Below are 26,533 nucleotides of genomic sequence, written 5' to 3'. Positions count from 1 at the left end.
TCAAAGTTAAATGTACTTCATTCAACTCTATATGTTAATTATAGTTTAACTAGACTATTTATTAAAGTTATTCTGCCACAGATGCTGTCACACAGCGCAGTTTACCAGCTGTGTTGACACTGTAGTTTCAACAGTCCAATATGCAAATGCCTCCTGCTTCCCTTCAAAGCCAATGGCAGAGAGCGCTTTTCAACGCAAAAGCCAATAAATCCTCCTGCGTTGGAAAAAAACCCATAATATGTATTTCTAAAATTATTGTTGTACAGTGGCCACACGTGCTAGGTATGACCCAAAGGAATCATTTACATTTTAAATTACATCTTATTCTTGACAAAAAGTGTTACGAGTACTTGAAGCTGTAGCGGCACACACTATATCTGACACGTGGGACGCTCAGGGATCAAACAGCTCAATTGGAACAAAGCAGCCCCAAATATCCTAAAATACATTTCTAAAGTTCAAGGATGTAAAAATAATGGTACTACCATTAAAACCACCCAAATTAAGGGGTTTAGGGTTGGGAAAGGAGACCTGTTGTTTTTTTGTGGGATTAATAAACCTTCAAATTTTAAGACAGTATATTGAGCTTTGATTCTTAATCGTTTTTTTAAATTTTAATTTGTCTTTTTTGAAAAGGTTTGTCACGCCAATATATAATGCTTTATGCTTCACGAGTTCTTTAGGGCTCCTCCCAATGGTGGCACAGCTTTCTCCTTATCTTAGTTGTATAGTGAATGGGTTTTGGATTTTGTTTGTTGTTGTTGGGCTTTTGGTGTAATCACATTAAGCATCATCTCCAGGGGCCTGAAAATGAAATCACTGAGACCAGTCATCCTCTCAATGACATTTACACTCTCATTCAGTTTCTGGCAATGGAACTATGATACAAAGTGTTTTGATCAAAATTAAGCTTTTTTTAATCTGCTGAAATGGCGTATTTTAGAAACAACCTCTTCCTTCCTTTTGAGAAATTAAACTTCCTTATTACTAAGGAGCACTCCATATAAATTTGCTCTTTCAAAAACATGATGCTAATGACCGGTAACTGACAACAGACTGAATTAATGCGCACCCTGTAATCATCAGGCAGGAAACACTTGGAGTGTGGCACTGGAAAACTGCATTTGCTCTCAAATACATATACAGAGATTTTTTAAATGTAGTGTTCCTACCCACCCTCAAAATACCAGAAGTATTCATTTGAGGGATTTAGAGAAAGAAATAACAGCATAAACCTGAAACTTCTCTTCGTGATGAACAATATTGCTTAATTGATATATGAGAGCACGCATAGAGTATTACCATAGTGGGGTAAGATCCAGGCAAAGTCTTACATCACAGCTGCATGATGCCAGATTTAAAGCTGCTCTGGATCAGGGGGTAACTTCTTTAAAAATATGAATATTGCTGGAGGGAACTTCTAACTCTATGCTGCCTTAGAAAGACTGTTCAAGTTTTGTTTCAATATTTAATGAGTTCTCTATGATATTTCAAAAGAACGACTAGAAAGAGACCATTATAGAAGCACTCTCTCTTTTATGGGTGACATGAAAGGGATATGGATAGTTAAATTAACAGTTAATCAGGGCTTCTGAGAGAATTCGACTAATGCATTTATCATTAACTTTACAAACATGTTCTTGCAAATCAAGGAGGTTTTTTTCTTTTCTCTTTCAAAATTGGATTTCAGTCCATTTCTTCATTCATCAAAGCAAAAGTTTGTGATATTTGTCAAGAACCCTTATACGGTGAAAAGAGAAGCGAGTACTTGATCCTTTTCTTTTTCTCTGAGGAAACTCCCTATTTTTGCCTATTGATTTTTATGTAACTTAAACAATATTTTCTGGCATCTCATTGAAAAGAGAAATAATTTGCACCTTTCTAGATACAGTCTATGACTGCAGTTGGAGGTACTCAGAAGTGACAGCATAGAAGTAGTGAATGCAGAAATGAAAATAAGGCTCTGTCTTCATCTTGTCTCTTAATGGATTTTATAAATTAGCTAAAACCAGATTTCGGCTCTTCCCTTGTCTTTCTTGGGAAGCTCTATGAGACACTAACATCTCAGATAACTGTCTGAGATCAAAAGATTTTTTGTCAGGCCAGGTCTTAAAAAAACTCACTAGGAGAGAAATCCTTCAGAACCTGCCACATGATGAAAACAAACAGACTTCTGATACTTCACATCCCATTACTAATTTACAAAGCGGAGACAAATCCATACTCTGAAGTGCATTTGAAGAATGCTTCCTGATGCATTGCTAAGTGACTGGGTGACTGGGTGATTGTGTGCTTTTTATTTTGAAGGATGCAATTTCCCCACTTATTTTTGTGGGTGCACAAAAGTTTCTGACGGCGTTAGCCATAAACCCCCCTGTAAAAAGAGAAAACACATTCTTTGTTTTAAAATAAAATACTGAGACAGATAAAAAAACCAACAAGTTTTATATTTGTCTTAGTCATTTAAATGCTATGCAAAAATATAAAATAATTACCATATAAAAATGCATACAACGGCATTTTCTATAAACATGAATAAACTTATGTAAACTAGTTCTTTAAAAAGAGCACCAAAAAGTTTGACTTGTGTACCGTATAGAATTTAAATTCTATGATTATCATTAATTTATGTATTTCCACAGAAGTTCATGGTGTTTCAGCAAAATGCATTATGAAAATGTATTCAAGAAATGGTACCAGGGAATGATTAGAATAGCAAATTCTAAAAGTGAAATGTTCTTAAGCTGAGTAGACGTGAAATAAAAGTCCAAAATTCAGCATAGAAGGTAAATGCCCCAAAAGTTTTTGTTTCGAAATATTCTCATTATAGAAATATAAAGATATATATTTAGGAAAGAGTCAGATCTTTCATCAGACAATTTTGCATAAAACGTTTTGCACCATAGACAGTATCTCTGCCGTTGTTGTAAGAAATGAACCTTCAGCCTTTCAGAGCTCTGTGCTAAGTTACACTGAAGAGACCTACATGTACTTTGAGGAGGTAAAAAAGGGTATTGCCAGTTTTTCAAGATTAGATAAACAAGTTAATGAAATGTTATATTCTACATCAAGAAGCTACATTGTTTTAGGAGTTAAAACCAAACAAAAGCACAGAACTGTTTTCTTAGTTTATGCAAGAAATCTGCTCTAACTTCAAGCTGAGTCTGATAATGACTGTTTACCAGCACACAGAAATTAAGGTTTATATGATGCACAACATGCCTTTATTGCCTCTGATTTATTTTCTCTCTGCTTCTGTTATCACAGAATCACAGAATTGTAGGGGTTGGAAGGGACCTTCAGAGATCATCTAGTCCAACCCCCTGCCAAAGCAGGGTCACCCAGAGCAGGCTGGGCAGGAACGTGTCCAGGCCGGTTTTGAATATCTCCAGAGAAGGAGACTCCATGACCTCTCTGACCAGCCTCTTCCAGTGCTCTGGCACCCTTAAAGAAGTTTTTCCTCATGTTGAGATGGAATTTCCCATGTTCCAGCCTGTGTCCATTGCCCCTTGTCCTGTCATCAGGCATCACTGGGAAGAGTCTGACCCCATCTTCTTGACACCCGCCCTTTAGGTATTTATAAGCATGTTAAATTATGGATTACAATCCCATTACCATTATCTTTTGGTCTTCTATTTGCCTGATGTTGATATTAAATTCCCATATTCTGATGCTGAACAAAATGAGCGAAGAATATCTCATAGATCACAGAAAGAAAAATTACTAATTAAAGAAGTTACCTGCTGGATTACATGCAAGCAATATACATTATGTTATTATATTATATGCAATCAATATATGCTGCATAATTTTTCTTATATTCCTTAGATTTTCAGATCTATTTACTATGTATTTATGTGTATTTATGTACTGTGTATTTTACCACACTTCAAGATGGTTGTTTCAAACAATCCAAGACATGCCAGGAATTTACCAGCCTCTGAGGAAGAGTCCCATAAACTTGAGACTGCTCTCCCCCTTTCTCAGCTTCTATGGAATAGCATCACTCCATAGGGAAAGAACAGCAGAAAATACCTTAACATAAATATTACATAATGAAGAAAAATAATTTCATTGTATCTAAAATGAAGCAATAGAGTTTTCCTATAACATACAACAGAACTCTTGTTACAGCAACCCATAATAACAGGAGACGGGATGAGGTGTACTGGAAAATCCTAAGGAAAAAGATCTGTTTTCTTAACATTTCCAGAACGTGCGCGTTCCCCACACGTCATAGAAAAGTAAAAGAGGGAATTAAAAAAAAAAAAAAAAGAAGAAGAAAAAAATAAAGGAAACAAGCACAGCCCTCAGCAATAATCAATAACTGTGATTTTCTGTTTCCTCCAAGCGTGGTCCATATTTTGGATAACAAGCCTGTTGTTGGAGCCAAACAGCTTTTAGCTATGTGAAGCTGCTGGAGCATGTAACTCATTCTGAACGCAGCAGGCTGCTTCAAAGAGGGGAAAATGCTAACTTCTGTACCAGTAATTTGCAGTAATAGAAAGCTGTTACTAAATCAATGTCTCGTCTGGAAAATAAATGTTTCAGCTTCACCTTGCACTTAAGCTTGTGGCAAGAGACTGTTATCCTGTGACTTTCTATTAGATCAGCACGGCCTCAGACACCCACGTACAGCACACACTGCCTACAAGACTAAGCACTGTTTCCCAGGCTCATCCTAAAAAAAACCAACAGCAACAAAAAAAACAAACCAAACCAAACCAAAACAAAAAACAACAGTTCAAAGAGAATTCTTTGCAGGTGATCAAGACTTTTACCACAGTCAGCCTTGCGACCTGTCAGCCTGGTAATTGATAGAAAACTTAATATCCAATTTGTCTGACACGATCTGGACACCTTCTGCATTCCTAAAATTCTTAACCAAGTAATTAATTCCTGCATTACCAATATTTAATGTAAGAACAGATGCTACCTAATGGTCAGATAACTTTTTTGATTTCTTGGCAGGCTTTCACAAGATAAGGTACAACCACTATTATTTAAAGGTAACCACTATTATTTTAAAGGTAAGGAAGAGATGGGCAGTGACTCCTCAGCATCATGAAGCTTGTTGAGGGCAGACACGTAATTGAGATTCGCATTTTTCAAGGACTATTAGGAAGGATTAATTTTATAAAACCTTAAAGTTTTATAACTCTATACTACTTTATAATTCAAACTCTGAAAAAACCTTTCCCACTTCTAAGAGGAACCATTCATTTTTCCAATTTTTCCTCTTTTTCAAAATCAGAACACAGGATAAGCTAAAATAAATAAATAATGGAGTACAGAATTGGAGTCACTCACAGTAAAGAAGTTTTTTTCTTGCATTGAGAGAGAATTTAATGTGTTTTAATTTCTGTCCATTGCCTCTTGTCCTGTCACTGGGCCCTAGAGAAAACAATCTGACTCCATCTTCTCCAGTCCCTCCCACCTGGTGTTTATACATACAGGCAAGATCCCCTTGAGCCTTCTCATCTCCAGGCTGAACTACTCCAGCTCTCTCAATCTCTCCGTATCTGAAGGCCCTTAATAATCTTCATGGCCTTGCTCTGTACTCACCCCAGTAAGTCCATATCTTTCTGTATTAGGGAGCCCAGAACCGGTCACAGTGCTCAAGGTATGGCCTAACCAGTGCTGAGGATCCCCCAAACCCTTCTCAGCAAAGCTGCTTACTAACCAGTTGGCCTCCAGCATATACTGATGCCTGGGGTTATTCCTCCCCAGAAGCAGAATTTTTCATTTCTCCTTTTTTAATTTCATGAGGTTCCTGTCAGGCCATTTCTCCAGCCTCTTGAGGTCCCTTTGGATGGTGGTGCAGCCTCTCCTCCCAAATTCCTGACTGTGGGAGAAAGCAAACCATTCACAACATCACCAATTCAGTTGTGTCCTGTGCAGTAATAAATAACTGCCACCTCCCACTTGAGAATTACTCCTGGGACACACTTCCCTGATTATCCAGGGAAGTTCAGAACATTGTGGCTTTTAGACACATGAAGAATTTCCCTACTGATCTACAAGGAATTGCACCTCACTACCTGTTCACTGTTGTAATGTTCTTCACACAAATGTTTCTTTAATATTTTAAAGAGATAAGGATGAAGTTTGGAATAAAGGGAAATCAAATTTTCTGACACACACCGTAGCTTGCAACGTTTTCCTTTTCTATATTCTTGGACCGTAGTCGTCTTACACAAGAAGAAGTCCCAGCAATAAAAACTTTTGCAGAAAAATATGCTTGAAATGATACTTAGCCCACTTTTGACATCCAAACATTCCATATTAATTTCAAATAAGTATTCTATATAGAATCAAAACTCTTCATGTGAAAGCACAGTCTACACACTAAGCTTCCTACCACAAAGAAAAAGGCTAGACACCTTCCAAAATCCCATTGCTCTCAGAGACTAGACTAACAACATTCAGATTTGTTTCTACTTATATCCTACACATAAGTTTATGCAATAATTACCATATAACATAATTTGAGATCCTAACTATAGTTATTTTTGTAAATAATATTTTCCTTTATTTTCCCCCTTTTAAAATAGGACCCGTAAGATGATTGAGTGCTGCAGTCTGACTTGGCAGATTCTTCACACGTGGCAATCAGCACCAGTTCTGAGGTACATATGGAGAGTAAGCAAGAAGAAAAAATGCTTTCTGGCTGATGAAATGATAAATAGTCACAAATAGGCATTTTCATGTACAACTTTATCAAATAACTCATCTTTAAGTTAAAAATTACAGGAATTTTTTGGAAGATATTATCTAAAGAAAAAAAAAGCATGACAGATTCCAGCAAAACCAAGAGCTCCAATTCATCAAATTTGACAACTTTATAAAAATAAAGTGATGTTTACTGTATCTCTGTCCACTGGAAAACACATTTGCTCAAGTATGTGGCCTAACAATATTTAATCGTCAAGCATTATACCATTTCTTCTGTGTGTGAACAAAAAAAATAATTATAATTTTGCAAAAAAACAATAGAATTAAAATCAAGTCAACCAACATCGACATTTGTTGACCTAACAACAAATGTTGCAACTATCTAGCTTTTATGTCAAAACATGTTTTCATGTTGCATTAGGATTTTCAAAGCAAAAAGATTTTCCTGGTTAGGTAATGTAAATTTCTCATACTGGTGAAAACTGCAGGAAATGAAATTTAAAGTTAATAAAGAGATAATTTAACAGTGACACTGTGTATCTCTCAGCTCATCTCTTCTAAATATAGAGCAGGCATCCTTCAATGAAATCTCATTTATTCACTGTCCCTGTTATTACATTCAAGCTGGAACTAATGGAATTCCCAGAACACAATTCCTTCTCATTTATAAGCTGTCAACAGGAAATCATTTGATTTTCCTATTATTTTACTATCACAAAGCATCCAACAATTAAACTGCAATGTGCTATTTTAACCGCTATTTTAGAATTTTTAATTATTTTTCTGTTATACTTTTAACTACAAATGTGACTATCTTAAAGTTCTCACGATATGAAATATTCATAGGAAAAGTAGGTAATACGTTTGTATAAAAATATTAGCATCTTTTTTACTATTTAGATGCTTCAGGGGAAATCCTGGTCCAACTAAAATTAGTACTGACTTCAACAAGAGAAAGGGGGTTTGAGCTAGCTAATAATCTCACTGTATCTACATCTTTAAATTGCCTTACAAAATCAGATTTAGTATTATATTCGAGTTGAGAATGTGTTAAGCTAAGCCATTCCCTTGACCTGCAGTTACAGCTGCGTGAAATACTGTGAAAACGCAAATTTGGATCGAGCCACAAATACTGCGTAAGAAGGCGAGGAAGCATGCCACTCGATTAGGAAGCTGAAAAATCAGTAAAGATACACTAAAAGTCTTGCAAGTTATGCAAAAATCTGAAAGATTTAGTGCGATGCAGTGACAATAAGATCTCAGGTGAGGACCTTGCAGGACTGCAGTTTTACGCTGCTTCTTTTATCTGTTTTCCTTGTGTCTGTGACTATTCTGTGTGTCTGTGATATTATTCTAAAATGCATAGGTAATCTATACATCCAAATTTTAATGAAAATTCTTGCTTAAATACTGATATTAATTGTAATTATTAGATAATAAAATAAATAGTCAACAATTTGTATAGAAAACTGGTGGTACTTTATAACTACCAATGACAGATATCATAACCTTCTCATGTGTTGTTATTATTTCAGAACTCAGTCACCACATAGTGATGTGAGAGTGTCACAGGCGGTACCACAAACAGCACTCCTCTGCATAATTATTAAACATAAAAAAATTAGTCATAAAGAAATTCTGTCAAACACCATTGGCATCAAGACTGCTGGTGTCAGAATATTATACTATTTACAGCTGAAGAAGGGATAGGCTCTTTTTTCTGAGAAATAACACAACACAATCCTTTCAGAGTCTGTATTTCAGTTGTACGGTATCAGAAACATCAGGCACGGGGAACATTGCACTGTATCTCCTGGGTCTGATTGATCACTAAGCTATTTCTACATTACGTGGGTCTCATTTAGACACGGTAATTTTGGAGCACATTTAGAGAGGCAGAAGATAAAAACCTATGTGCTCTGAACTACAGAAAGGAAAACTCAGAGTCAAATGTAGACACGTTCTTATTTGGAGCCTTGGCAAATTGGCAACAAAACTGACAGTATCTGACATTCAGTATGTTGTCCAAGGAACTCACTCCTATTTGAGTTCAACGATATGACACTGAAGCAATGTACAAAATACATATTTGCTAGGTCCAGGCCGACCGTGCAGCAGCTTCAACCAGATACATAGTAAAATGTCCGTTCCTGAGATTTGTAGCTTAAATAAAGCAAAATAACAGCCCAAAGAACCAAGCGTCCTCTCATCACCAGAAGAAAAATGACTCGGAACTACTACATCAACGTCATCTGGCGCACAACCCCCCACCCGTCACCTCAGCAGCCCCTGTGCTACTTCCTTCTTACATCATTTATTTTCTGCTGTCTCAAGAAAGTGTTTTAACTGTGAGCGAGGTTCACACAATCCTATCTTGTTATTTCTAACAAGGAATATCAGTTCTGCTCTTCCATAAAGAACCACAGGCATATAAATAATTCGCAAACACCTGTTACTGGCATAGTGTTGCTACAAAAATCTGTTTTCATCCTGCTGGGTATATGCAAACCAGAAGGTACCACCAGACACTACAATCTCTTTGGACCTTCACGTAGCCAACCAGCACAAACTCATGCATCTCTGGAAACACGTTCATGTAGTAAAATATCAACATTTGAATTGCAAGGCTCTAAAGATGTACTGGCTTTTTTGCTTTCCCAATCTTTATTTCTTCTTTCTCTTTGCCAAGTTCTATGTGACTTTTTCTTTTCTTTTTTTTTTTTTTTTTTTTTTTAATTTGTTTTGAGCAATTCTGTCAGCCTGTTTTGGAAGATTTTCTAATTTAAGATTTCATTATCTTCCTTCCTTCAGCTCTGAATGGTCTGTCACTTGCTATACCCGTCATGTTGAGCTACTCAAGTGTGCTTTTGATTTTCAGCTGCCAACAGAGAAGGCCAAGGTCTAGATTTTTTTCTCCCTTTTCTCTCTCTTTTTCCTGTGGTCAGCATCTATTTATTCTTTTTCCACATCATAAAGTAAGGTGCTGACCTGAACGGGCCTGCGTGCTTTCAAATGCTACTGGAAATAAATGGATATCAAGGACACTAGACTTTCATGGGAACAGGCTAAAAGGCTAAAAAATGTAAATAACTTACCATGAATGTTACTCCTACTAACGGAAAGATATACAGATAATTGTTTAAAGAGTGGTGTGTCTAACTGTATAAAAGAAAATCATTTAAATAAACAACTTGTAAGCTGAAATTTGACTTGCAATGAGATGCATGACCTCATTTATTAGAGGCAACTAACGTTATCATGTCGATGAATGGAAAAATTCCCAGTCTCATTTTAAAGCAGATGCTTAGGTTAATTGGTTTTGTATGGATTGAAAAATTGTGCATTTTCTTGAAGCAGGTTTGCCAGGCAGGGGCTGGCCGCAATAGAAAGGGCAGGTAGTGGTCTCAATGAAATGTCCTGTCTGACCTTAGAATTCCTTCCAAGAAACCGATACTTGAAGCACAAATGCACTTCAGCACATACACAGCTTATCCAGCTTCATTCGACTAACTCAGAATTCAGTGTAAATCCACGTAAACATATCCACTCGATAATGTTCAGGCGTTTTTTTTTCAGTACACTTTTTCATTGAAAATTATCTTAGGAAGCAAAGATGATGAATATTTGTATAAATAAGGACAGAAAGGAATATCATTTTTAAATTGTTGATATTTATTTTCAAAGGTTTATCCCGTAAAAAAACCCCAACTATTAAAGAAATCCAAAAGAGAAGCCATGAAGGGAGAGGGGGCTCCAGGGGAAATGGACACACTGAAGATGACTGGATGCTAAGGCTGCAAGATACTCATTATCTTAGGCAGAAGTATGACAAAAGCTATTTATTTATGAAATACAACCCAATGGGTATATGAAAAATTACGAGAGATGCACTTAGAGAAAATAGTGAAATCCTAAAGGCAATAAAGCAAAACAGAGGAAAAACAACTGAAGATAAACAGATGTTTAAACAAGCTGTGAATGAGATGTCTAAAAGTTAAAAAAAACGTGACTGTGAGGAAAAACCAGAGGGGCATATTGATTCCTGGAGGAGAAAGAGAGCTGAGGAATCCAGAATGCTCACTATGGAATGAGAAAAGTATTCATAACCTACCTGCAAGAGGAAAAAAAATGGAGGGAATGCAGACTCAAGCAGAAAAGAGAAAAAGGCAGCCAAGAGACCAGAATCCATGACAAATGAGAATAAACAGATATAAAATGGAAAAGATAAGACAAAATTATCTTCAGAAAGAGAAAGAAAAGACAGGAGTAACTTTAGATTTGTAAGAAGAGCAGAAGAGAAAAATCTGATTATGAGTGCAGGCTTCTTAGTAGGATGGAATTCAAGAGCTAACCCAAAGAGCTGAAGCTGGCATCATGTGCCAGATATAAAATATCCATATTTCAGGCTTAAAAGGATCTGAAAGGGAGTGTACTGGAATCCGATCACACAGCTACAGACCAGTTTCACAACGGTGATTAGCTGCCTGCATGCCCTTACCTTGAAGTTAATGAGAATTAATTTTTATCTTACTCATCAGCAAAAAGGAAGGGAAAAGGTTGTGGGAAGGTGGTTATTTTATGCATAAGCTTAGTGAAGTGCATTTTGGGATCTTCTGTTTGTGAAGATGCTTATGTTACACTAGAAGTAAAAACTGAATTTTACCCAGTGGCGGACAACATTTTCAAGAAGATCCTTGTACACCTGTAAGAGTTCTAAATATTTTCTAGGGCTGAGCTTCATACGAAAGAAGATGGAAAGCAAGCAAGCACAGACGAAAGGATGGAGAGACCCCAGGAAAGGCAAAATGGAAAACCAATAAAACCCATGCATTGCTATTAATAGAAACAGTAATATGAAAGCAACTATTGTCATACAGGGAAAAAAAAATACATACCTAATTTGGCATAAAGCAATTTTTGTCACAGACAAGTAAGAAAGATATTTGTACACTATGCAAGACCATAAGAACATAGTAATCTAACAGAAATTTCAAATTAATTGATGTAAGATATGTAAATGATGCATAGAAGATAATATAATTTATTATCAAACGGACATTTGAAAATATTACGAATTCAAAGTAGTGCAGTAGTATTATTTAAAAATCTTCATACACACATATATATACACAGGTAAGTACACATATGTAGAAAAGCCTACATTCAAACTACACTGTCCAAATGTCACAAAATACCTCCCCAAAACCAGGAAAAATCTGTGATTTATGTATTTCCAGAGAAACACCTTATTATTAAATTACATATTATTCCTTCCTAATAGCTATGGCAGGAAATTCACTCATGGCAGAAATGAAGTGGAAAAACCAAATCAGTGTCAGGTAGTGATAAATAAAGAAATAGTAGCCATGGCCTTAAGTTATATTCTGCATGTTGTTAAAAGCTTAAAAGACCGTAAAATTTAGATATACACACAAAAAGCCATTCTCTAAGGATATTCAAAGCCACATATGCCAGCATAAAATTGTTCCCAGTCATTCCCTTTCATTACCTGTCTTCCTCATTCTCCGCCAGGAGAATGCTGTGGGAAATAGTGTCAGACTTTACTAAAGTCTAGGTAGACAACATGCACAGCCTTTCCCTCATTCACTGAGCAGGTCACCTTGTCATGGACGGAGCTCAGGTTAGTCAAGCTGGACCCGCCTTTCCTAAACGCATGCTGGATGGGCCTTATCGCCTGGTTGTCCTGTACATGCCACGCGATGGCACTCAAGATGATCTGCTGCATAACCTTCCCTGGCACCAAGGTCAGCCTGACTGCCTGTAATTCCCTGGATCCTCCTTGTGACACTCCTTGTAGATGGGCATCACATTTGCTAACCTCCAGTCAACTGGGACCTCCCCGGTTAGCCAGGACTGCTGATAAATGATACTAGGTGGCTTGGTGAGCACTTCTGCCAGCTCCCTCAGTACCCTTGGGTGGGTCCCCTCTGGCTCCCTAGATGAATGGGATCCAGTGCTGGATAATATGGCAATGCAGGTGCTAAAATTATAGTAGAGAAGACATATTCTGATCCATTCATCTACTGCTGATTTTACACGCAGTTTTTTGGTAAACAACCCAGCTAAATTCATCAACGGGGATATTTCAAACAGTACCCATATTTATTATCTTTCTTTTTAATATATCATCTACCATGGTTAGTCTTTTTCAGAATAAAATACTTTTAATCTTATTTTTTTATCTCCTGCACATCTAAAATTTAACAAGTTTATTTCATGTCGTTCTGAAAGAATCAAATGAATAAAATATTTTTAGAGTATAGGATTATAAAGATTCATCACGGAAGTCTTCTAAAGTCCAATAACTCAGGGATATAATTTTTAACCAGTAGAGGATAAAAAAATCACAGCTCATGGCCAGGCTGCCATCAACAGAGCAAAATTTGCAGCTGTGGTTTCACAGGCTGGAAATACAATACTTCTGAAATGTGAGGATGAGTTATTCAATAATGGCTTTTACAAATTTCAAACTTCTTTTTGTGCTGCAAAACTGAAAACCAGATTTCTTTCCAGGATGAAATCTTTCAGCACCCTGTGGATAGTAAGTATATTAAACTGTTTCGATTTTAAAACCAAAACCAACCATCGAGACATTTCTAAAAATCTTAATGAACACAGAGGTATTTCACATTTTCAGAGTGAAAACACTGACAGTCTGGAGATACTATTTTTATTTTCCTTCCTCATAATTTGTGTGGGTGAAGTAAAAATTAAGCACAAACTCTTCTTATAGTAATATGTTATTTTTGTGTGTGTAGAAGCTATCTATGTATGCATCAAGGCACCTGTTCTTACGAATGTTTGCTAGTTATTTAACGCAGTTTGCAATATATTACTGAGTTTAAAACATCTTGTCCTCATCTTTAAGGATTCACAGGACACTGTGCCATGCACAAGCCCTTTCAGCCCAGACACTGCCACTGGATGCTGCAGAGATGCAGGGCTGGAGGTAGGAGGTGGCTGCACAGTCACGTTAGCTCTTCCGCAGCGCTGCACAGGGTCACGGAGGGTGGAAACCTGACAGCTCAGAGCATAGTTGGCAGCTTGTGTGAGAACACAGAAAGAGTCAAACGAGAGGCTAGGCCGTAGTTCTCCTTCTCTTCTCCTCTCCTTACCCCACATCTCAACATACTGAAATTGAAAATTATGACCGAGTATGAAATAAGAAGGGAAGCTTGTTTGAGGAGAGGGGAAAAAAGAATTGACGCTCGGGGCAACCAAGGAATATTCCTAAACCTCTCACACTTCAGTTTAAAGCAGGTTTTAAGGTATTTTAGACAGAACACCTTCTATTGTTTTCCCATGAAGTGCTTCAAACAAATTCATATTTTCTTGTTAAATATGAATTACTACAAGCAATTTAGCATACTTTCCTAGTAGTCAACTTAACTCATCATATCTATTTATCTGACATACCGAAACACATCTTAACACTTATTTTCATTCTGAGCTTGCAAATATAACTAATATTTCTTCCTACAGTCTGTTACAGTTTTCTGGAACCAGTTTTGAAGAAATAATTACAAAAAAAAATAAAATCATTTGAATCCTAAAAGACTTATATGTGCTGTGAATTTACACTCACAGAACGCCTGAGCAACCTCATGATGCTCTTCTCTTACTGCAGAGCAGGTTTGAGAAGACAATTGCCATCCCTCACATTGACATAGGCTTTTAGGTGATGTAGGTGAATAAAGGATTGAGATGACATTTCCTCCTTCTTGAGGACCAACACAAAGCTTGGACAATGATTACACCCCCTATCAACCTATTTTGCAAAGCTAAAGCATATTTATGACATAAAGAGACCTTGTACCGGTTGCCAAACAGGGAGAGTTCCACACACCATAACCAATCAGCGTGTCAAGATCTTTGTTAAAATTGTCTTCTTTTTTAACGTCCAATAATGAAGATCTAGTGATATTCAGTGTTCTGCTTTGCAGCCTGCATTGCAAAATGCAAATGCCACCGTTAGCTATTTTTACCAGAAGAACATGGCTTACTGCAGAGCCAGCTTTCCCCTCTTGGTATAAGAGGATTCAACACTAATTGTCACTCCAAGCTGTGCGTAAGAGAGAAAACATTGCGGAAGGAATGGAAAGGGATCTGAGGAGCAGCAGTAATCATCTGGCCTCCAAAGCAGGTTTTGGCAGTATGCACAGCTGAACATCTATTGCTCAGTCAAGCAGCTTAACAGACACTGCAATCTCAAGACCTGCTATAATGTCCAAGATAATTCTGGCTTCATTTGATAGTTAAGAAATATGCAGTGAAAGGCAGCCACACCAAATGATAATGACAATCAGCATTCAATTTACCAGAAAATCATTTTTCACACATTTTATAACAAACTATGCAAATTAATGTTACCCAGGAAACAAAGGAAAAAAAAAAGGATCACAAAGGGTTCTTTTCTGCCTAAACCCCTGACTTCTCAAAACCAAAGAACTTTAGACAGAAAAGGCCTTAAAAGTCTCTTAATTGAAGGAATTTCTATTTTGTTGAAGCCAGAACCATAGTAAACAATTTAACCAGTTTTCCTGGGTTTGGCTTCTGATATGGCTTTTCATATCTCATCATGATATTAAAACATTAATCGAGTAGTAGATCATTGTATCATGTCAGGGACACATGCAGATGAACTTCTGGTTAAAAGAACAGGAATGACATATATAAAACTTCGTGTTGATGGTTCTCAAAGGCATCACTGTGAAAAAACCCACAGCAACCTGTTGGGGCCATGGCTAAGGCCCATGTTGTTTTATTTAAAAAAAAATAATAATCAAATTCAAAGTTTTTTAGTTTTGCTTCATTTTTGAAAAGAGCACAAACAAACAAATGAAAAAAAGAAATTAAACATTTCCTGATCTTAATGGGATAAAGATTTTCTTTCTTCATATATTTTATTGCATTTAAATAGAAAAAAAAAGGGTTAACATACTAAAATGTGATTTGATTTTGTGGAATTTGGTTTTCACAGGGAATTCTCTGTCACTAAAGCACCCTGACTCTAGTTTTAGCAAGACAGGGTCGGGATTTTTTTGTTAAATATGTCTTTAAACACCTCTGGTTTATTCAGTAAAGGGAAAGTAGGGTGGAAAAAAAAGATTTTAAAGATATCACTCAGAAGGCAAATTTCTGCAGCTGACAAATAGGAACCCAGAAGATCAAGATACAAAACTTTTCAGCGCATTTCTCCACTGTAGTACAGATGGTAACCATGAAGTTTGGGGTTCTCTGAAAGCATGACTGAAACTGAATCAGAGAAAACTAGAACGTTTGCATGCAGGCACGGAGACCTACATGCAGTGTTTATATGTTTACTCCATAAAAGAAAGTTGGAGATGGAAATATGGAGATGGGAAATATTTTTTCCGCCAAAATTAGATCCATAATAAAACAAAACAATTTGGAAGTAAAAATAACAACTGGTAAAAGAAAAGCACTGCCACCACTTATGAAGATAACTTCTTTCAAAAGGATCATTAAGTCAACCCTGTAACCTCTTGGCATCCCTGTAACAAGTGGCTTTATAGGATAAAAGGCTTCATTATGAAAAAGAAAAGAGCCCATCATGAAACGCTAGGGAATTCTAAGTGGTCTCTCTGCTGGAATTTTATGTGGAATGATCTGTAAACTATTTATGGAATGATCTATAAAATATTTAAAATATAGCTCTATGGTGCAGAAGTACTTGAAGTGTTAGCTGAGAAGACTCTTTAACACAAATTACCAGGTAGAAAAGTAAAAAATAATATCTGTTATTTCCCAACTTCAGGCAAATAACAGGAACTAGTAAAAGTCAAATGTTATCCTAAATGTTTTAGGCACAAACAACTATATGATAAAATTTTCCCCTGATGCTCCTAAATAAGAATATATTTTTTTTTTTAAGTTTTAAAAAATAAATAAATTAATATTCCAGAAAAAATGTTGAGTGTTAAGAGGTGTCAATAATTTCATAAAGCTTTCAGTCACCTCCCACACTAACACATAGCAAATAAGAACCAAATCACTCATAGCTCTAGATTCATTTCCGAGAAACTTACTTAAGTTCAGAGGCAGAATATTTTAAAAGACCCATTTTCAGTAGAAATTACTGTTTAGAAAATTACATTTTGATGTAAGTCTGATATTAAGGTTCTAAATTCACTTCTGATTATTTTTTTTTTATATATATATTTTGTTTTACTGAAACATTTTAAAAGCTAATTTGAAATGTTTAAAGTAAGACAACCTAGGTCTGGAAGAGTGCACAGAATTGCAACAAAAGTAAATTTTCTTTTAGATTTGCCACTATTTTCCCATGAAGAACCTTCAGTTATATTTAATAATTAGTTAGTCTTGGATAAACTTTCCAGACCAAAACATATTCACAAATATTCAGACCTAGAATATGGTGTTACAACATTTTTGTGGCGCATCATTATCAGGCAGATTTCTTTAAGTCTACACTGATAATTCCTTAGTACAGATGGCACCTTCAAAATAACACGTACCTAACCAATTCTATCCATGGCGTCTATTTCATAAAACCCTAAGCACAGTAGGCAGATTATTATCTCCATCCACACAGTTGAGACCTCTAAAATCCACATCCTGATCTGTAGATCAACCTATGACTCTTCAAACTCGCACCCTCTTCAGGTCTGTGCCAAGGCACAATGGCATGAAGTAACTCATAGAAAGATTCACAATGCAAGCAAACAACCACTCATGCTACAGTTTACAAATAAGTCAGATTTACAGGGAAAAAGTGAAGTAATGCCTGCATATCACTGTCAGAGGGCATCTAGAGCAGTCGGGGTATTCTCTAGGAGGATCAGAGTGGGTTTCAGTTCTTATTCTAGGGATTATTTCTATTTTTGTCTCCTCAATAATCACCCGATACATTAACATTGCAACAGGTTATGGGACAGGAATGAGAAACAAAGGCTCTCACATAAGCAACTAAAGTACAGACATGGTCCTGCCTTTTCCGTCCTCTGGTCCCACAGTTCTCACACCCCTCAGGTCTCAGCTGGAGCAGAAAAGTGGGCAGACACATACGCTACAGAGATATCATAATACTCTATCCCTTATCAACCCAGAGTTGTTCTAGCAGATGTACTGCCAACAAATTTTTTTGTTTCAGCAAAAAAGACGACATAATGGCACAATTTCTTGCCTTTAACCTGCAACACTGTGTCCATCGGTAAGAACTCAGGAATCTTCCAAAATAACCTAGAAGGACGGAAAAATACTCTATGCTAGGTATTTTTTGTTGCCTTTTGCTATCTGAAACTGGTATACGGGATTAGTTTCTTTGACAAAACTTAGTCTTTCAAGAAGGAATACATTAAGGTTGGTTACCAGACCATCTTTCTTTATTCTACCTAATTATCTTAAATTTTGATAATTTAAGACAGAAGTCATGATAAACTTGATGCAGGTAAATATGCTAAGACCATCCAATAACCCTAATGTAACCCAAGTACCAAAATGTAATTGCCCCCTCGTGACGGACGATGCTGTTCAAGTTTTTTTGCCTTCTGAATTCTGAAAGAAACAAGCTTTTTCCATCAAGTTAGAAAAGCTATTTCGTTTTGTTGCTTATTTAACAATTTTTTCTTTCAGGGAGCTTTAGTAAGCTACTTGAGGAAAAAAAAAATAATCATAATTGTCAGAACATAAAAAGCAATACTGACCCTGGAGTTCTTTGCTTAAGCTTCTGCATCAGTATTTTCCTTCCAGGTTTAATATTGAACCAACCAGGCAGCACTTAGGGACTTGCTTCATACTTACCCCAAGCCATTGTGTTTGGTATTTAAAACAAGCTGACGCTGAAAAATCATTTAAAGGTCCACTTTGCTCATTACATGTTTTCCCAAATAACTCAGTAATTAAAAACATTGAAAATATATGGAAAAAAAAATAGAACAAACAGTAATCTCACATGCCACATGCACGAGATATACATAATGATATAATCAAACTTTGATTTCTAAATTTAAGGGTGTGAACTTGAATCAGACACTCAAAACAATAATTTTTCAATCCCAGCTTTAGTAAAACAACATTATTCATTTATCTCTTAGAAGAAAACATGCAAAAATTAGTTCTAAATAGCTTCAGTTTCTCAGCTATAGGCAAAATATGTCAACAGCATCAACCTTAAAATATTTTGAACCAAGTAATTTAATTAATAAAACTGTCTTGCCTTTCTATTCTTGCTATTTAAACTGAATACAAAAAAGTACAAAAAAGTTTTATTATTCCTTTAGTCTTCTAAAACACACTGACCAATTATTTACATTACACTTAATCAATATTTTGATTCCTAAATAAATTTTATTTATTAGCCACACATAAGACCTTCCATGAATAAATGACAATGCACTTTTTCCTAGTTTTTTTGAGTTCATTTGGGGTTGGTTTGTTTGGGCTTTTTTAAGGGGAAATATTCTTGCTCCCATGGCTTTATTTCCCAACATTTCTAAGTTTCATCCTGAAGAATATTTCTACACAAGAAGAAAGAAAATTCAGAATTTTCGGAAATTCAGAAAGTGAAGAAATTGTCCAATAATACAAAAATTCCAGTCAAAGAGATAAAATTCTAGTCAAGACAAAAATCACTGTAGCATCAAACTGGAATTTGTCAAGTTATTCCTAAAAGTTAATTGCCCCTCACTAGTAAGCACTATTATGTTAAAATACTTAATATCTGGATATTTACAAATATGATGCACCAGTACAAATTGATATCCACTACTTGCTGTCAAAATCTAATACACACGTTAGAAGATTTTAAAGAGCAGAAAAATTTTGACTGCTGTCCCCATAAACTGAGGGTATGAACACAGTGTGTATATTTTGTGCTCATTAAGCTGTAAGAACCATCAATTAATCGTAACTCTACGTATGAGTGTTTCAATGGGTTCTGAGCAGGGGAAGCCTTTTTTCTTGCTGGTACCTGACCAAACATATTCAAAGTGATGTCGTCACATTCAAGGCACGTTACTGTCAACCTGACACTTTAATCAACTCTTCAATGCTAATCAAGTAGTGACATGTGGAAGCAATATTTCACTTTCTGATTTAGAGGAAATAAAGCAGGAGTAACACCCCCCCACCCCCCCCCCGAAAAGCAGTCCTTGTTTGTGTGCTTTGCCTAACACCTCTCCTAAAACTGTGACACCAGTACAGACTTACATCTAGAGCAACGGCGGTAGCAGATGGTATGTGATGCATCTCAAACAGCGAGGGCAGTGTGTGGAGGTACCCACCGGGCAGACTGACCTCACGTGCCTTGTGTTGAGGATTTCCTCTTACTGCTGGCCTGCGGTTCCCATTTTCTGCTTAGGGATAAGCAGGGTACAGTTTTAACGGGGATTTAGAAATAAGACTGATGTTAGTACTACTAGGAGATGCATGGCTAATTCCCAGTACATGTGGTAGAAAGAGGACCTGAGGGTCTGTTCTGTTTTCAGCAGCAGACTCATTTTCTTTCAAAGCCTAAATGGAACTCTTGAAAAATACTGAATTGAAAGCCTGATTGGGGTCTATTTCATTGGGATTTGCCTCTTCTGTGGTGGGACTGTAATCATAGAATCATAGAATCATTTAGGTTGGAAAAGACCCTTGGGATCATCGAGTCCAAACATCAACTCCACTCTACAAAGTTCTCCCTTACACCATATCCCTTAACACCACATCTAAACGAGTCTTAAACACATCCAGGGATGGTGACTCCACCACCTCCCTGGGCAGCCTATTCCAGTGTCTGACCACTCTTTCTGTGAAGATTTTTTTCCTAATGTCCAGCCTAAACCTACCCTGCTGCAGCTTGAACCCATTCCCTCTTGTTCTATCCCTAATTACCTGTGAGAAGAGACCAGCACCAACCTCTCTACAATGTCCTTCCAAGTAGTTGTAGAGAGTGATGAGGTCTCCCCTCAGCCTCCTCTTCCTCAAACTAAACAGTCCCAGCTCCTTCAATCGCTCCTCATAAGATTTATTCTGCAGGCCCTTCACCAGCTTCGTTGCCCTCCTCTGCACTCGCTCCAGCACCTCGATATCTCTCTCATATTGAGGTGCCCAGAACTGGACACAATACTCAAGGGGTGGCCTCACCAGTGCTGAGTACAGGGGGACAATCACCTCCCTGCTTCTGCTGGTCACACTATTTCTAATACAAGCCAGGATGCCATTGGCCCTCTTGGCCACCTGGGCACACTGGATCCTCAGAAACAGGCAAATACATTAACTCCCTAGACTTCTCCCTGTATCTGCTAAGGTTGGGCACCAGATACAGAGGAGAGAAAGCAAAAACAACTTTCATATCTCTTTCTGCAATCAAATAAACCACAATGTAATAATCTGGATGTAGTGAAAGGACATTTTGTAATGATTTGACATGTATTTCAACAGTAAAATAAAAAGGATCACGTCACAAGTAGCTCATCACTGTATTTCAAAATAAGCATATCACTGTATAGGTAGGAAACCAAAGAATATTTTATAGCACATACTATTTTGTCAGGTTTAAAGGGATGGCAAATCAGTAGAGAGTTACAGGCTAAACCAGTTTTGCAGTTTCAAAGGGCTAAATGGAGAATGGTTACATACATTTGGAATTTCATATGACAGAAATTCAATCTTTTTATTAATATTTTAAAAATCATAACTAATAGCTGCAATAAAAATGAAACCCGAATAGGGAAGAAGGATTGCCATGGACAAGATATTGCTTAAGAGTCAGCGATTCTCAAATTCACAGCTTTGTACAGCAAAAAAATAATTAACATGACAAAGCATGATCAACAGATGCAAGGGAAAAATTCAGATTTAGGAATGCGCGTGGCTCTAACTGTAATTCTTCCTCTCTCCTAGAGACAAAAACCTGGTACTTTAAGAGGCAACAGAAGTGAAAACCAATCTCAAGGAAGACTAGGGAAGTCAAATGTGTAGTCATTGGAACCTGTTCTGTGAGATCCAGACATGAATTCTTTGCTTCTCTTGGCACCCTACAAAGCATACACAATAAGGGGAGGGGGGTGGGAATGAAATCTGCGTTCCAAGGTGTAACTCAGTCCAACAAAATTGGCTTCCAAGGAGTAAAAAGTTGCAAACCGTGTCTCATCCGCTGTTTCTCAGAAGGATTTGTTGTAATATCTGCTTTATAAATGTTCGCTAGCAGACCGTGATGTAGTCAAGGAATTGCAGATTTATTGCAAACTGTTTTCAAAGCGTACAAGTGTTCCCTACTATAGTGGGCACTGAAACCTCTATTGAAAAATGACAGTTTTGCTCATGTGAACAGGAAGAGAAATGACAACGGTGTTCAAAGATCTGTTATCACTCTTTCTAGGGTTCTAAAAATTGCTTGTGGATAATATTGCTTGTGAAAAGAAAATTAAACTCTAGTTTTGGAAATCTGCTGGTGAGTGACTACATTCCAATTGCTCACTGTGTTTCAGATGACACACGAACTCTGTTACTGTAAAATAAACCTAGTGATGATTTTGTGTTTATTGATATGAAGTCTGTGATTTTTCGGTATTCTCAAGCTGTTATCTCTGAAAGCATCATCTGTAAACCAAAAGTTACCCATCTACCCAACAACAGGATTTTGCTGACACAGAATTAGTCTTCCCTGTAATTTTCTAGGCTTCCACATCTCTGGTGATTAATATGATAGCCAGACCCAAAGAATCATTAATTTCTCATGAACCATATATGTTGCACATGCAGTTACCTCTCTCAAAAAATGTACATCTCTGTCTTACTGTAACTTTATTAGAGACTAAAGTTGTACCTTTCCTAATGAAGTCATAGCCTGTCCTCATTTTTAGGTTAATGGGCTGTACAGTAACATTACCTGCATGTATTTTTAAGGGACGTAGGTGTAAATTCAACACATCATGATGACAATCTTATATCAAAGTTCACATGGTGTTCACAAATAGCCTAATGATTGGAGGCAAGGTTTTGCAACATTTCAACAGCGAAGTATCAGTTCTCTTCAAACAAAAACAAAGGAAACGGCCTGTCTCTTCCCTGTAATCCTGCAATTAAGGTGCACTTTACCACTTATTAAAGCCAGAATCCCAGAATAATCCTCTAGGTCTGTCAGTCAAACACACCATATAAGAATACGAGCTACTATGATTCTTTCCCCCATCATACTGACATTTCCATTTTCATCCCTGTGTCATTTATATAAGCTGCACACAACCATGGCCATGAATTTTAAAGAGCTCAGGTCATATTAGGGTCTTTTTCCTCCTGATGAGATTTTGAAAGAGGAGAAAGACTGCATACTTGAAATTAGAACCCTAAATTAAAAAAAAAAAAAAAAAAAAAAAAGCCTTAAAAATATGGATCCTATTTCTTTTTTCTTCCCCTTTTCTAAAAAAATGCAGCCACTTTGAATGCTGAAATGTCTTTATTGGATAATGATTTTTTTCTTGATGATGATCACAGAAAAAAGAAGTTATTTTCATCTTGAAAGATAACTTAAATACTTAATTTTGAAATACAATTAAAGAATCCTCAGCTGTAGATGCTTATTTTGTATATACTATTTTTGACATAGTTTAGAAAGAATTTATTCAAATTCTCTGCTAAAGTCTGTTACTGCAATTCTGGAACTGCACTGCATGCAATATAAGCACTACTGTCTCGCAACGCATGTTATTTGCCTGAACTGTATATGCTTTTGGGATACACAAAAATGTTTTCAGTACTCATCTCTGCCTGAGGCCAAAACCATGTAAAGAAGAGCTGTCAAGAACTGTTTGTATTAAATGAGAACACAGCATAGAGAAAGAATGGATAAGAAAATTAGACTACGTAAGAGCTTTTTTTCACCTCCAGTTTCATTTCTGAAACTCAGGTCCAATCCTAATGGATGTCTTTAACTACTACTTCAGCGGATGAATCATATGCCTAATAGAGCACTTCTCTGAAGTACTATTGAAAGAAGAAAAAAGGACAGTAACATTAAATTTGTACTAAAAATGGAGATGAAAATTGTGTTTGGAGGTTATTTGTTTTTAAGCATGGGACACAAATAATAGGCTTAGTGTTAAAATTAAATCGCTTTGTTCACATGCTACTTACAGCCTTCATAAATATCTGTTGGTATGTGGACTGCTGCGTGTTGGTAAGATGTTTGCCGTCGGAAAACAGGATCTTCTTCAAATACTGGTCTGATTCTCTGGCTGCCAGATTCAGTGTCATTCTTTTCAGGCTTTTTAAAGAAAGACATGTAAAGGGCAAAGTATTAAAAAGTATGCTAAAGACATTTGCATTCACATTTGCCTCTTTCTACACAACAGATTCATAGCCTTTCTTTTGTAGCTAAGATTTTGCATTTGTGTAGAAACACACTTATTTGCTCCAGGTCCAGAAATATTTGTGTATATTTTATTTTGAATTATGATGTACCAATGCAATTCAATGGAATGAAGAGCTACAAAAGAAAAACGAGAGCCTGAGACCTTACACATCTAATTTTCATAAGTGTGTGGAATTTTTACAACCATAATGCAAGGCAAATATTTTACCTTTTATTACATGTAATAATTTGTACTTAATCTTAAATATAAATACTGTATATCTCATTTTTTTCATTCTGTAGATTATATAGTTAATCACAAATCTTAAATTGATACCACTAATATACATTTAATAAATAAACTTTTGAGAAACAGCGGTGCACATCCGGACAAAGAAAGGAAATCATGCCTTCTTAAAACTTCTGTTTTACACAGGTTTTGTGCATTGGCTTATTTTAATAATAAATTTCAATGAGAAATTTCAATGTTAATAAATTTCGTACTCCCCTGGCTATAGCTGCCTGAGTGGAAAGGTTCCCAAACACTCAGGTGCTCACCACCACCTCCCATCCCCTCTCACCTGTCTCCACCCCGGCTTCTTGATTCTTTCCAATTCATGCAGTCATCTGGACTAGTTTTTAAAAATTTTGAAAAGCAGAGGCTTTTTCTAACTTAGCTACAAAAATTGCATGAAGTGCGGAAACCAAGGAGGTAGCTCAGACCAAAGGGGAGGTTGCAAGGCCTTCACCTGGCTCAGCTGCAGCTGGACCAGGAGGCCCCATGGCATGAGTAGACCGCCACTTACAGCAGTGAAGAATCAACTACAATGCCCCATGATTACTCAGGCCAGCAATTGTGGGCAATTATAAGGAAATTTTTAATACTACAGAGTCATCGGTTTTTGAGAACATGTTATGCTTGAAAAATAGTGCTGACAAAGAAGCACCTGTCTGGTCAGTGTGTGTTGAGGTTATAATTTTAAATTACCCACAAAGTAATCTAATTGAACTGCACGTGTTTCTTCATCTGCTTCATCACAGGGTTACAGGCAAATCTTATAAGTCTAGGTTCAAAATGTTGCCTGAAGTAAACAGCAGCCTGAGATGGGTTTCAAGGAGGTGTTTTCCTTGGGAACCACAAAAGGCAGGACTCATCTAACCAGTGACATCCACTGATTTCAACAACATGGCAGTGTTGAGCTCATCACCCCAGGCTGCCTTCATAGGCTGTGAAGAGAAATGGGCATCTTTAGAGCGTAATTCATCTCATCTCAATTAGACACCTATTTTCCCATGAGATGAATCATGCCTTAGAATTGCCTCCTTCTTCCCATTGACTATAAAGGCAGCCCTAGGGCAATTCACCTAGATGGAGAAGTCTGCGACATAGCTGTCTAGAATTAGGTGAGATGAATCTCACAATACAAGTCTATTAAACGTCTAGAAGAAAAGAAGGTGGGTGCTAATTTTGATTGCTTTCACACAGCATAGCTACTCTATCTTATGCTAAGAAGTTAAACTTGTTACCTAGTACTTAACCCCACTCTGGTGGATGAGGCAGGAAGGAAAGCATGACTCCTAACACTCAAAGAGATTGGGAGGGGACAGAGCCAGGACAGCTGACCCAAGCTGACCAAAGTGATATTCCATACTATATGATGCCATGCTCAAGCATAAAAGCTAAGAGAAAGGAGGAGGGGAGGGGGCCATTTTTTTATTAAGGTGTTTGTCTTCTGGAGCAACCGCTGTGTGTACTTGGGCCCTACTTCCCAGGAAGCGGCTGGACATTGCCTGCTCATGGGAAGTAGAGAATAAATTCTTTTGTTTTCCTTTGTTTCCATGCACAGCCTTTGTTTTTCTTTATTAAACTGCCTTTATCTCCACCCACTAGTTTTTTGTCATCTTATTTTCTCCCCCCTGTCCTGCTGGGGAGGGGGAATGATAGAGGGGGAAGTGATAGAGCATCTTGGTGAGCACCTGGTGGCCAGTGTGACGGTGTGCTCCCCCTTCCTAGGAGCCAACCTCACCTTTACCTCCCATAACCCTGCTGGTGCCTGTAATGGTGATGGCTGCACCTGGCTCAACATGGTTTTGATGATACAGATAACAACACAATAGCCAAGGGCTAACTTCAGCAATGCTGGTACTGCGGTCAATATGCAAATACGACTCTAGGTCAATCATCCCATAAATACTGATCAGCACAAGAGCCCCTTGAGCTCTCCTGAATGACAGTGAGCTGTACGCCAGGATCTCCCTTTGCGGAGGGACACCGCTCAAGGTTACTTTTACTTCTTGAGATTGAGAGATTCCTTGCCACAACAGATCCTCGGTAAGTGACTAATACTGTGCTAAACTTCGAAATCTTAGAAAAGTGATATAAAGGATTGATTGCGCATAAATAATTCTTTAGGCATAAACCATTGACCAAGTCTGGGACTAGGATTGGATCTAGCCACCCCTAGACCCCTCTCTGAGAAGGAGTTTAGAAAGCAAGAGAGTCCTTTCTGAACCTCG

General features: G+C 37.1%; 1 protein-coding gene across 7 annotated transcripts in view; it reads right to left on the bottom strand.

Moving 5' to 3' along the window:
- Positions 1 to 26,533, bottom strand: part of CACNA2D1 (calcium voltage-gated channel auxiliary subunit alpha2delta 1) — a 426,351-nt gene that overhangs the window by 153,451 nt on the left and 246,367 nt on the right. For all 7 annotated transcript variants that reach the window (XM_074592546.1, XM_074568628.1, XM_074572617.1 and 4 more), the window contains exon 6: positions 23,800 to 23,929. In XM_074592546.1, the coding sequence (XP_074448647.1) occupies positions 23,800 to 23,929 (130 nt within the window). The remainder of the gene's footprint in view (positions 1 to 23,799; positions 23,930 to 26,533) is intronic.

Source organism: Larus michahellis, chromosome 1 (assembly GCF_964199755.1).
Source record: "Larus michahellis chromosome 1, bLarMic1.1, whole genome shotgun sequence".
NCBI lineage: Eukaryota > Metazoa > Chordata > Aves > Charadriiformes > Laridae > Larus > Larus michahellis.
The sequence above is the reverse complement of the archived record's forward strand: the minus strand, read 5'-3'. Positions and strand labels throughout refer to the sequence as shown.